General features: G+C 34.6%; 1 protein-coding gene across 1 annotated transcript in view; it reads left to right on the top strand.

Annotated features, from left to right (window-relative positions):
• The window catches only part of RRM2B (ribonucleotide reductase regulatory TP53 inducible subunit M2B), a 38151-nt gene that overhangs the window by 11626 nt on the left and 12069 nt on the right, over positions 1-14456 (top strand). Inside the window, exons 3-6 of the mRNA XM_077748197.1 lie at positions 1239-1355; positions 2126-2259; positions 3278-3372; positions 10206-10339. Coding sequence (XP_077604323.1) covers positions 1239-1355; positions 2126-2259; positions 3278-3372; positions 10206-10339 — 480 coding nt within the window. The remainder of the gene's footprint in view (positions 1-1238; positions 1356-2125; positions 2260-3277; positions 3373-10205; positions 10340-14456) is intronic.

Raw genomic sequence — 14456 nt, forward strand, 5'->3', positions numbered from 1 at the left:
GCCGACAACCACAACCACATTGTATCTCTAACACTTATTATGGTGTCTGGCATGTTGTAGGTGCTAAGTAAACATTCAAAGAATAAAGTCACAGGGAAAAGGATTTCAAAAAAGAACACAAATAATGAAGTATTAATCCTTTTTGGAATGGTGAAAGAGATTAGGACTTTGTAAGAATAAATAAAATAAGGACAAAGGACAGTTATATATTTCAAATATGTATGAAGTTATTGTGAAAAACATTTCAGAGATCTTCCTAAGACAAAATAATACCTACAAGGTACATTTAAATACTACTTTAAATTGTAGAATCCATCAAACTCTAGAGTGCCTTTCTCTATTAATTGCAAGGACTAGTTCTAATAAGCATTTTCAAAAATATTTCTATTCCCGGAGGAAGTCATACCTGTAAATTGCTTTAAGGTCATTACATGCCTGACATTACTTTTTGAGTATAAAAGTAGATTAGCTGGCAGTAAAGTAGCAGCTAAAGTAGCAGCTACTATTGCTTACCAAGTAGTTAATCTAACACTACAGTAAATATTATACACCATGTTAAAGCAATGACTGCTGAAAGCCTATAGTTTATTCTGCCTCAGTTCCTTCTTTTTTTTTTTAATTTTTAAATGTTTATTTTTGAGAGAGATAGAGACAGAACTTAAGAGTTTCTAAATCAGAATATAGAGTCCTTCATATTTTTATGATGGAGTTTTATTGTGTTCCTTTGTAATAGTCTTATAGGTTTGGGTTGCTATAATAATACATTAGACTGGATGGCTTATAAGCAACAGAATTTTATTTCTCATAGTTCTGAAGGGTGGGAATTCCAAGATCAGGTCTCTGGCAGATTTGATATCTGGTGAGGTCCCAGTTCCTGGCTCAGAGATAACTGTTTACTGTGTTTTCACATGGCAGAGGAGGTAAGGAAGCTCTCTGAGGAGTTTTTTGTAAGGCCACTAATCCCATTCATGAGAGCTTCACCCTCATGACCTAACCACCTCTCAAAAACTGCATCTCCAGCTACCATCACATTGGGCATTAGCTTCAAATATATGAATTTGGTAGGGGAACTCAAACATTTAGTCTATAGCAGTTATGTTAACATTTTTCCCCCCTTTTTCAAATTTTACTGCTACTGAGATGTCTCTCCTGAACTTTGAGATGAAAGTTGGTTTTCTAAACACTTTAAGAAGAATTAAACACCAAGTTGAAATTCTTGGAAATCTTTTTATTTTCAGGTTGACTTATCAAAGGATCTCCCTCACTGGAACAAGCTTAAATCTGATGAGAAGTATTTTATCTCTCACATATTAGCCTTTTTTGCAGCCAGTGATGGTATTGTGAATGAAAATTTGGTAAGTTTTTTTGTCTTATTTCTGTTTCCGTTCAGTAGCTAAATCATGATAATGGTAGTAAGACAGTCTCAGCCTGAAAAATAACGTCTAGGAAATGAAGTAGATGTAGCTTAACTCTCAGAAATGGTTTTCTGATGAAGTGTCAGAGAAGAAGATACATGTCTCCCATTTGACCAGCAAAATATCATGAAATCAAGCATATTGTGCCAATAAAAACTACTTACAATGCATAGACATGAGTTTGATTTTTACTCTTAGATAATAACCTTAATAGAGAGCCTACACCTTAATAACCCTTCTGGAGCTGTGTAATGGAGCACTACATTCTGGTTCCCCTTGTTTAAACTTGTATTCTGGTTGGCCAGGAGCCATGTTTTCTTGTTAAAGAGAATTATAAAGATATGAACTTGCATCATGAATTAGAAGGGGCTTTGTTGGATCTATGTGCTGTCAGGGAAAATAAAAAAGACTTAAGTGAATTATACAAAGCAAAGTAATTATTTTCAATGTTCTAAAATGTACTTGGCTTTATACAGAGTATCTCTACCTAATAGGTCAGTTCATTTAATTGCTTAAGACTATATTATGCAACGAATTTATTGTGGAGGGTGGATAGATAAACAATACTGCTTAAAATAATCTGTAAGTTCTAACCTGTTTGTGACATGACAGATAATTTTTAAGTGATAATTCTGATGTCCAGTTTCTGATTTGCAGTGTTTAATGAGAGCCCACAGAATTAGATATATTTGTTTCCCTTATTTTCATAGGTGGAACGCTTTAGTCAGGAAGTACAGGTTCCAGAGGCTCGCTGTTTCTATGGCTTTCAAATTCTCATTGAGAATGTTCACTCAGAGATGTACAGTTTGCTAATAGACACCTACATCAGAGATCCCAAGAAAAGGTATTACCATTGGGATTTTATTTACAAAGGTTTATGCTATTACTTATGGTAAGAGCAGAATTGGGGCACCTGGGTGGCTCAGTCAATTGAGCTTCTGACTGTTTTTTTTTTCTTAATGTTTATTTATTCTTGAGAGAGACAGAGACAGAATGAGAGTCCTTAGAGGCAGAAAGAGAGACACAGAATCCGAAGCAGGCTCCAGGCTCTGAAGTGTCAGCACAGAGCCCAATGCGAGACTTGAACCCACAAACTGTGAGATCATGACCCAAGCCAAAGTTGGACCCTTAACCGACTGAGCCACCCAGGTGCCCCTGGGTGAGCTTCTCACTCTTGATTTTGGCTCAGGTCATGATCCCAGAGTCCTGGGATCAAGCCCCACGTCAGGCCCTGCACTGAGTTTAGGGCCTGCTTGGGATTCTCTCTCTCTCTCTCTCTCTCTCTCTCTCCCTCCCTCCCCCCNAAAACTAAATGTTAGGGAAAGATTATTCCATTTTTTTCTATTATTTAATAATGTGTTGAGTTAAAAATAAAACTAGGGGTGCCTCAGTTGAGCCTCAGACTTCAGCCCAGGTCATGATCTCACAGTTCATGAGTTTGAGCCTTATGTTGGGCTTGCTGCTGTCAGTGCAGAGCCCACTTTGATTCCTCTGCCCCTCCTCCGCTGGCACTCTCTTTCTCAAAAGTAAACAAACATTAAAAAAAAATTTAGAGAACCAACTCATCTTTGAGTATTATATTAAAAAATTGTTTATTAGCACATTCTGTTTAGAAATTGAGTTTGACTTTAGCCAACTTTGTATCAGACCAGATTCAAACCACTAATTTTAGTTCATTTCAGGGTTTAATCCCTTGACCTTGGGATCATGACATGAGCTGAAGTCAAGAGTCAGTCGCTCAGCTGACTGAGCCACCCAGGTGCCCCAAGTTGCAATTATTATTGATGATTAAACTGTGAAAATTTATTCTGATTAAGAAAACCAAATGAATACCTTTGCTATTAATTCTTTTGTATTTACAGGGAATTTTTATTTAATGCAATTGAAACAATGCCATATGTTAAGAAAAAAGCAGATTGGGCCCTACGATGGATAGCAGATAGAAAATCTACTTTTGGTAAGTAGCTTTAATTTAAAAAACATAAAATTTGGCTCAGTTGACATAACACTTTTTATGTGGTATGGCTATCAGATACTAATAATCAAAGTCACCGAATGGAAAAGGAATACAAATGTCTCCATGTGCACCTTTAGTGGAATCATTCCTAATGATTAGGAACCAGTGAAAAAATAATCTAAAGCTGTTGTCTATTTTGTTTAATAAGTTATAAGTTGAAAGGTTAAGATACTAGGACATAATTACAAGTAAATAAAAGGCACATAGACTCTAACAAGAAATTTATAGCAAGCACAGCTTGTCTCTGCTTTCCTGAATGTTTATTTTAGAAATTTAAAACAAGTCAAACTCACATTTTTTTCAGGGAACAAATCCGTAGTTTCTGAAAAACTATACGTAGTAGTTGCTCAATAAATATTCATTATAATTAAAATATTCAGATATTTCATTTGAATAGCTCTAAGCATCTTATTCTTATATATTTAATAATTGGTGGTCTTTACTTTCTGGTTGTATTCTTTTTGGGGAAGCAAGTCTCAAAATTTTTGGTCTCAGGGTTTTTTTATACTTTTAAAAATTATTGAGGACTCTCCTATTTGTGTGGGTTATTGATATTTCCACATTAGAAGTTAAACTTAAATCTTAACAATAGAACTCCCCTATGACCCAGCAATAGCACTGCTNTAAAGAAAAAAAAAGTTAAACTTAAATCCTTAAAATTTGGGTTATTAAATCATTAAAAAATAACAGTAAGAACCCATTATATTTTATTATAAATAAATTAACAGTAATACCTCATTATATTTTATTATAAATAACACGTATTTATGAAAAAACACTATTTCCTACACCCAAATTTTTTCAACCTTTTAAATGTCTGATTTAATAGAAGACAACTGGATTATATCTGCTTCTACATTCAATTTGTTGTAGAATATTTTTGTAGTGTGTAGTTATGAAGAAAACCTAATTTATTCAGATGTATAGTTAGAAAAGGACTATTTTACCAGGCTTCTTAGATTATTGTGGATATGTCATGTAGACTTTGGAAATCGCCAGCGTATGCTCAGCTCATGAGAGAATGGTAATAAAAAAATAAATAGTGCCTTAGCATTATTATGAAAATAGTTTTGATCCCAGACTTCCTCAGTGTGTGGATTTCCAGGGATCCCCTGGCCTATATGTTGAGAACCAGTGATGTAGAGAAAGGTATGGGGTAAGCCTGTTATATCAGGGAAGAAACAGATGTCTACATTGCCTTTGTTTCATTTCAAGAATGAGATAAGTGATGGTTCTCAATGGGCATAAAAAATCATCCAAGAGTTTGTAGAAAAGCCCTATAGAATCCTGGTCCTCACCAGAGAGTGGTTTAGGAGGCCCAGGTAGGATTGAGGAATCCGCATTTTATACCCAGCTGATTCTCTCATGACTGGTTTGAGAAATATTGACTTTAAAGAAAAAAAGGAAGAGGAGCCCCTGGATGGCTTCCTTAAGTGTCCTACTCTTGATTGTGGCCCAGGTGAGATCCAGCCCTGCATCTGGCTCTGTGCTGATAGCACAGGGCCTGCTTCAGATTCTCTCTCTCCACCCCTCACTTTCTTGCTCTCTCTCAAAACAAATACACATTTTTAGAAAAAGGAGGAAAATGTCAAGGTGTTCAATATGCATAGAAAATATTAGTATGGATAGGTACTGATGGAAAATGGTAAATAGGCTCACAGATAGCATGTATTTCATGACTACCAAAGAAAGTAACCTAGAAAGAGAGAGAATGGGGGGGGGGGGAGGNGGGGGGAAGGGACAGCCATCCTGCAGCAGCATGAAGGCTCCAAGGAAATTCTCCATATTCCTTGCTTGCTTTCAAGGCAAACCTATAATGCAGACTCAGAAAAATCACTTGACAAAATTCAACATCCATTTATGATAAAAACTCTCAAAACAGGTATAGAGGAAACATACCTTAACATGGTAATGGCCAGCTAACATTATACTCCATAGAGAAAAGCTGAAGGCCTTTCCTCATGATCGGGGACAAGAAAAGGATGCCCGCTCTCACCACTTTTATTCCACATAGTACTGGAAGTCCTAGTTGGAGCAAGTAGGCAAAAAAAAAAAAAAAAGGCATCCAAATTGGAAAGGAAGAAGTAAAACTCACTATTTGCAGATGACATGGTATCATACAATAGAAAACCCAAAAGCCCCCATAAACAAACAAACAAAAGACTATTAGAACTAATAAAATGATTCATTGAAGTTGCAGGATATAAAATTCGTACACAGAAATTTGTTTCTATACAATAATAATGAACTGTCAGAAAAAGAAATTAAACAATTCCATTTATAGTTGCATCAACAAGAATAAAATACCTAGGAATAAATTTAACAAAGGAGTTGAAAGACTTTGATATTGAAAACCATAAGATATTGATGAAAGAAAATGAAAACACAAATGGAAAGATATTCCATGTTCACAGATTGGAAGAATCAATATTGCTAAAATGTTCATAATACCCAAAGCAATCTACAGATTCTGCACAATCCCTATCAAAATTCCAATGGCATTTTCATTTTTTTTTTAATTTATTTCTAAGAGAGAGAGAGAGAGAGACAGCGTGAGCAGGGGAGGGTCAGAGAGAGAGGGAGATACAGAATCTGAAACAGGCTCCAGGCTCTGAGCTGGCTGTTAGCACAGAGCCCGACACGGGGCTTGAACCCATGAACCGTGAGATCATGACCTGAGCCGAAGTCAGATGCTTAACCAACTGAGCCACCCAGGCACCCCTCCGATGGCATTTTCAAGAAATAGAGTAAACAATTCTAAAATTTATGTAGAACCACAAAGAAAATCCCAAATAGCCAAGCAGTGGCTTTCTTGAGAAAGAACAAAGCTGGAGGCATCATGCACCCTGATTTCAAATTATATTACAAAGCTATAGTTATCAAAACAGTATATTTTTTTTTTTGTTAAAAAAAACCAACACATAGATCAATGGAACAGAATAGAGAGCCCAGAAATAAACCCATGCATGTATAGTCAGTTAATTGAAGACAAAGGATCCAAGGATATACAATTAGGAAAACACAGTCTCCTTAAAAGATGGTATTGAGAAAAGTGGACAACTACAAACAAAAGAGTAAACTGAATCACTATTTTACACCATATGCAAAAATGAACTCAAAATAGATTAAAGATCTGAATGTATGACCTCAAGCCATAAAACTCCCAAAAGAAAACATAGATGGTAAACTCCTTGATGTAGGTTTTGGCAATGATATTTTGAATCAGACGCCAAAGGCAAGAGCAACAAAAGCAAAAATAAACGAGTGGAATTACATCAAACTGAAAGGTTTATGAACAACAAAGGAAACCATCAACAAAATGAAAAAGCGACCTACTTAATGAGAGAAAATATTTGTAAATCAAATATCTGATAAGGGGCCAAAATCCAAAATATATAAAGAACTTACATAACTCAATAGCAAAAAAAAAAAAAAAGGGGGGGAGGGATTTAAAAATGAGAAGATCTGAATAGACATTTTCCCCCAAAATACAGATGGCCAATAGACGCATGAAAAGATGGCTGAACATCATTAATCATCAGAGATATGTAAATCAAAACCACAAAGATATCACCTCACACCTGTTAGAATGCTTATTATCAGAAGACAAGAGATAACAGGTGTTGGTGAGGATGTGGACAAAAGGGAACCCTTGTGCACTATTGGTGGGAATGCACATTTGTTCAGCCACGGGGGAAAGCAGTATGGAGGTTCCTCAAAAAGTAAAAATAGAACTACCCTATGATCCAGCGATTCAGTATCTCTTCTGGGTATTTATCTGAAAAAAATTAAAACACTAACTCAAAAAGATATCTGCACCCTAATGTTCATTGCAGCATTATTTATAATAGCCAAGATATGGCAACACCTAAGTGCCCATCAGTGTATGAATGGATAAAGAAAATGTGGTGTGAATAACATATATAAATATTATTCATATGTATGAATAATAATGGCACATTATTTAGCCATAAAAAACAATGAAATCTTACCATTTGCAACAACATGGATGGACCTTGAAGGTGTTATGCTAAGTGAAATAACTCAGACAGAAGAAAACAAATACCACATGATCTCTCTCACATGTGGAAACTAAGAACAAAAAAACTAAAAACTAAAATCCAAGCTCATAGATAAAACAGATTGGTGGTTTTAAGAAGTAGGGACTAGGGGGCAAGAGAAATGGATGAAAGGGGTCAAAAGGTTAAAATTAAAGAGGGTCTATATGGCTTACTTGGTTGGGCAAATGTCTATAATCAGAAAAGCAAATAGGCTAATGTGTAAACTTTTGGAAAAAAAAATAAACATTTCCCTTTTCAGTTGACCCTTGAACAAGATGAGTTTGACTTAATGTGGTTCCACTAAACATAGATTTTTTTTCAATAAATACAGTACATGTTAATGTATTTTTTCTTCCTCATGATTTTCTTAATAAAATTTTCTTTAGCTTTATTGTAAGAATACAGTATATAATATATATAACACACAAAATATGCGTTGACTATTATCTGTAAGGTTTCCATTCAACAACAGGCTATTAGCTAAGTTTTGGGGAGTCAACAATAATACATGGATTTTCAACTGCATAGGGGCTTAGTACCTCTAACCTCCATGTTGTTCAAGGGTCAACTGTACATGCCAAAAAAAAAAAAATCTATAATTCAGTGTATTTTGTAGAAAATCCTGAGAGTATCATTTTAAAGAATAAGCTTTGTGCCAACTCAAGGGAAAAGCATAATAAAAAACTGAATTTCCTGAAATGAAGGAAGACATAAATTTGTATGTCAAAAGAATCCTTCATTATGTAGGACATACATAATAAAGAACTATATACTCTGAGTGAAATTGTTGAAAGGCAAAGTTAAAGGGAATATGGCAGAAATAAAGTTACCTCCTAAAGAAAAAAATATATCCTACTTTCCCATCTTTAAAATAAATCATGAAGCTTCACATTTGTTATAGCTTTTAGAAGAAGTATTTTGGTCCTTTTAATTTACATCTATTCTCTAAATTTGTCAAGTTTACCTCTCTTAATCCTTTAATCCTTTCCAAAAGAATAGCCTTCTCTGTTTCCATCATGAATTTCATTCTTTAGTATTCACGTGAATACATACAATAGTTAAAATAAAAATTTCCTCTTATTCATAATATTTGTATGATAGTCTAGTTCTCTTATAGTTAAATATCCACATGATATTGCCTGAATGACAATGAAAAATACATCAATTGTATCTATTATCTTATTAATAGCAGGATGAAAATATAGAAATCTGTATGTTAAACTAAGGACAGATCTTCTATCTTAAAAAATATAGCTGGTCTAAAGAACCATTTTTGTTTTCAAGAGTCAGCAGACCATAGGGATTATTATTACATTTAATATTTAGTATATAATACACTAAACATTGTTGATAACTCCTTCTACACAGTATATATTCAATAAGTACTTATTTAATTATATTTCTTTTATTTTTTTCAAAGTGACTTTTAAACTTGTGTCTGTGTAAATAAAATACTCTTAATGTTTTGTGACATTTGGGGCTACTAATAGACAAGTATTTGATAAAATGGATCTATCTGATTTTATTTATTTAAGATAATCAGGGAAAAGAACAAGGACAAACCAGAGCACTATTTAGAGACTGCCAGAAATATTAAGTCATCTTTCTTTTTGAAATTTAAATATTATAATTACCTTCATTCTGGCAGTTATAAGTATTCTGGATCAGATTTTAGCAGTTTTCATAGAATGAATGGTAATGTCTTTTATCATCTATTGCTTATATAGCTTCCAGTGATTCAGTTCAGAGCACGTGTATTAAGCGCACTCTCTGTGTTTGGCCCTGTGACAGTACTGAGATACAAGCTGTGATGTTACTGTTGAAACAGGTCTGTGGCTGGTTCAAACACTCAGCTGCCCTGCCTTTATCTCACAGTCTTATAGACCAAACCTTTCTCTCTGGACAGACAGGTATATACACATTTCTCCTGAGTTATGTAGTGAGATGACATTTGTTGGGGTCAGACTTATAATCAGTCCCTAGGGACAGTGTTATAGAGGTGGTTCCATTATAGACCTTTTAGGAGATGGGCTTCTGCAAAGTGCTTAATCTTGGGTAACCTTGGAGTAACCTTTGAAATTGGGCCCTTTATTTAGCAGAAGATAGTATTTTTCTTATGTGATGGGATATTTTATCCAATAGCTATATTTATTATCTTTAGTTGGATGTATTCGTTTTTTTTTAAAGTGTAGATGCATGGCAATGTTTTTTGGAATGTTCACTGCTAATCTATAACATATATTAGGTTTCTAAAAATAAAAACCTGTTACTTCCCCTCCCTCAGCCGTAAAGAGGGAGACATTTGTCATAAAATCTTCTCTTCTACTCTGTATTTCCAACACAAGCACACATTTATATGTACATACTACACTCAGGGGCACTTGTGGTACACAGATAAACCACCTCTTCTTTTGATTAGGGAAAGATATCCTTTGTTCAGGTACCAAGACCTGACATTAGGTTTGAAACAGACCTACCTACGTATTCTGCAGTAGTAGGTAGAGGTGGTGGATTTCCTCCTCTGAACACCCTTGGCAATGGCCAGCAACATTAGTTGGCTGTCAACAACTGATTTGTTGATTTTGTTTCTTGGCAAAATAGTTATGACATTGGTATAAATATATATACGTAAAAATATGTGTGTTTTATATACGTGAACTTGAAAATGTGGTGTATGATATTTCAGAAAACAAAAGTATTTTTTGTCTCCAGGGGAAAGAGTGGTGGCTTTTGCTGCTGTAGAAGGGATTTTCTTCTCAGGATCTTTCGCTGCTATATTCTGGCTGAAGAAAAGAGGTCTTATGCCTGGACTCACTTTTTCCAATGAACTCATCAGCAGAGATGAAGTAAGGAAGGAAGTATTCTTCTAGTTATATTTGTATTCATATTGGTGTTTGTTTATTTTTCTTTCCCCTGGAAAATGCTTATGATGACACAGATCTTGGTAATTAAAAAAAATAGGAAGTAATTTCTTCCTTGGTTTTTAAGACCTTGTATTTTTCTTCTGCCTGTTGTTTCTCCTCAGTCGTCCCTGCTCATCCTTAAATATCATTAAATCCTGGGTTCCCACCTTGGTCTCTCTCCTTCACTGTACATGACCTCCTGGCTGATCTCCTCTGTTTCCATGGAATCAGCTACCATTTGGATGCTCATAACAACCCAACTTTAGCACAAACATTCGTTCTTGAGCTCCAAACCCATATGTTCAAGTGCATGTTAGATAGTTTCTCCTGGAAAGCTCCACAGATATCTCAAACCTGGTATTTCAAAAATCAAATTCACCACCTTTCCCTCCCCCAAATTCAGTCTTCTGTTTTCCCTGTCTCATTGAGTGATACCAGCTTCTATACAGTCATCCAAATTTGAAATCTGGGAGCCATTTTAGATTGCTTTCTTTCTTTCTCAGCCACATCCAATCAGTAACTAAATCTTGTCTCCATCTGCCTGCGCTGCCCTTTCCATCTTCCTATCAACTTTTTCATCTGTTGATTACCTTATCACAAGTGACAACTCAGAACTTTCCTGACTCACTCAGGTGGATTTGACCATGCTTTCCTTTGTGTATCCCTTTGAAACCAGAACCTGTCCCTATCTTAGTGTCCGTACATGTTCTGTTCTTCTTGCCTCTCTCTGTTGGACTCTAGGCTCCCTGTGTGCAGCCCCTTATTTGTCTTTCTGTCCTCAGGGTTTAGCCCATCACAGTCTTCAGTTCATATTTATTAACTCCACTAATCCCGGCCCCTCAGCTTATTTCTGAATGACATTGTCAAGTTGTTAACTTCTCCGAGCCTCAGTTTCTTCAACTATAAACCTTGATAGGGTTTTGTTAAAAAAATGAACCAGTATGTGTGAAAACACTCTTTAAGTGCCATAAAATGCATTGTATAATTTTTGTTATTTCATGTCTTTTAATTTCTAATAATTTTTATTATAAACATCTTATGTGGTGAATTAGAATTAAGAGAATAAAATCACGCAATCTTAACACATAGAGATAACCATGTTTAGTATTCTATTGTATTTCTTTTTAGACAATTTTGTACATTTAAATCTTTGTAGTTTTTTTGAACATCATAATTTTATCATTTAAAATACTCCGCTTTTTGCAGATTTTTAGGAGCTGAGATTTGTTAGGATATTGTGAGCATTTTTCTATGAAATGAAGCAATTTTGGAAAGAGTAGTTCTGTTAGATATATAATCTAATGAAGGAATGTATCACTTATTTGACTATCCTGTAATTGGAAATTTAGGTTATTTCCAGGTTTTTTGTTTATTTCTTTTGCTACAATGCAAAATGAATGCATATAAGCCTTGTCCCAATTTCATATGATTTTCCTACACTAGATTGCCTAGAAGTAGAATTACTCGAATACATTTTAAAGGTTATCCATACTTATTTGCAGATTTCGTCCCAGAAATTTTATAGCAATCTCTACCCAGCAATGTATAAATTTGTGCTTTCTTACCATAACCTCACTAACATTTGGATTTATGTTTTAAATATTTGACAAATTTGATAGGGGTAATGGTTTCTTATTTTTGGTTTTATTGGCATTTGTTTGATTACTACTTAGATTGAACTTTTTTTCATAATGATATTAGTTATTTGTATTTTTCCTGTATAAAAGAATAGTCTTTTGCTTCTGTTTCTGTTAATATATATTCCCAATGCAGAGTGACCAATAGGACTCTTTCAATAAGTGTTTGTTTTTTAAATTTGTTATGTTTATTGTATAAATATTACATAAAATATTATTTTTGTCATATTTATTGCAAATACATTCCCAGTTTGTCCTTTGCTTTTTAATTTTATTTGTTCTTTTAATATACAAAGCCCTGAAATGGATGTGATACACTTCCAGAGATAAGTTAAATAATCACGCATATTTTCCTCTTGACTTTTTAACATTTAACTCTACTACAATTGGAATTTGTCTAGTATAAGTATAGAATTTGGTATAAATGTAGTTTGGAATAAGTTAGAGTTTAACTTAATTTTATTTTACACTCTTAGGAAATTTTTCTAGTTCTTTTTATTAAGTAATCCATCTTTCTCTATTGACTTGTGATGGCTTCTTATATATTAAGGTTTTTAAGTGTACTAAAATCTATTTGGGGGCTATTTTTTCTTTTCTTTAACGTATCTATTGAATTTCATGTCAAACAAACTATCTTAATTATTACAGTTTTTTGTGTTTTGGTAACTACTAGGATAAATCCCATAACATTAAATTCTATTAAATATTTAAATCATATTAAAATTTTTCTTATAAGATTCTGCCCATTTATTGTTACAGCTTAATTTTTGTTAAGTTTTGTAATTTTTTCTTAATTTATTTTTAAGAAAATGAGACAGAGTGCAAGTGAGCAGAGAAAGAGGGAGACTCAGAAGCAGGCTCCAGGCTCTGAGCTGTCAGCACAGAGCCCGACATGGGGCTCAAAATCATGAACCATGAGATCATGACCTGAGCCAAAGCTGGATGTTTAACCAACTGAGCACCCAGGCACCCCCAGATTAATTTTTTAATTGAAATATATTTGACATATAATATCGTATAAACTTAAGACATGTAACATGTTAATTTTATACATTAATATATTGTGATATGATTGCTATTGTAACAATGATTGGGACCTTTATCATGTTACATAATTGTATCTTTTTTGTAGGTCAAATAATTAAGTTCTAGTCTCAAATTAATTTTTTTAATGTTTATTTACTTCTTGAGAGAGAGAGAGTGCCCATATGCAAGTGAGTGGGGAAAGGCAGGGAGAGAGGGACAGAGAGAGTGAGAATCCCAACCAGGCTCCATGCTGTCAGTGCAGAGTCTGACCTCGGGCTTGAACCCACCAACTGTGAGGTCTTGATCCGAAACCAAGAGTCAGACACTTAACCATCTGAGCCATCCAGGTGCCCTTAAGATTAAAAATTTTTTTAATGTTTACTTTTTTATTTTGAGAGAGAGAGATTTAGAGACCGAGCAGGGGAGGGGCAGAGAGAAAGAGGGAGACAGAATCTCAAGCAGGCTCCACACTGTCAGTTCAGAGCCCGATGTGGGGTCCTAACTAACGAACTGTGAGATCATGACCTGAGCTGAAACCAAGAGTCAGATGTTTAACCGACTGAGCCACCCAGGAGCTCCATAATTTTTTAACTAGAAACAATCCTTTTGGAATTTTGATTGGAATTACGTTAAACCTCAAAATTAATTTTATCCACTTATTGATTTAGCAGAATGAGTGCCTACCTACCTTTGATTTCCTCATCTCTGTAATAGATAGCTAGCTGTCAGTTCTAATCAACACGTTCTCTAACAGCTTTCAGTTTATTTGAAATTCAGCCTTTGGTAATTTGAAGTATCCTCTTGAGTCCAGTCTGGAAAAAATGTTTGACTAGCAAATCTTCTAAGATTAGCTGTTCAAAGGGTTTTTTTCCTGATGGTTTCTTCTGGTAATGATAACTAGTAAATAATCCTTGGAATACAACCTTTGATTTGCATCTTATCTTTCATTTTTCTTTGGTTTTTGTTGATTTATCTAGAAAAACCCAAGTAAACTCAGATTTAAAGTGCACATTCCTTCTCCCTCTCTCCTCTTTTTCCTCCTCTCCTCTGCTGGTGGCTTACAAAATTATTTTTCTTTGCAGTTTAGAAATGTTCAGTGACTCTGCCTTGGTGTCAGTCTCTAGCTTAATTTTGTTTGGCACTGCATCATCTCTTTCTCTGTCTCTTGGCCTCTCTCTTTTTTTGTTTTCACTTTTTATAATTACTCCTGTTGTTTTCAGCTCTTTACCATCTATTCTGTGTTTTAGAATCATGATCACTGTAGGTTGGATCTCCTTGGTTTGTTCTCTAATTATTTTAAGCTCTATACCATTTCTTGTATTTGCATAACCATTCTGTTCTCAAGGTATCTTACAAGTTTATTTTCTTCTTTGGTTATCTGCAGTGTCATTTCTGCT

This window comes from Crocuta crocuta, unplaced genomic scaffold (genome assembly GCF_008692635.1).
Source record: "Crocuta crocuta isolate KB4526 unplaced genomic scaffold, BGI_CrCroc_1.0 scaffold39, whole genome shotgun sequence".
In the NCBI taxonomy this organism is placed as follows: Eukaryota; Metazoa; Chordata; class Mammalia; order Carnivora; family Hyaenidae; genus Crocuta; species Crocuta crocuta.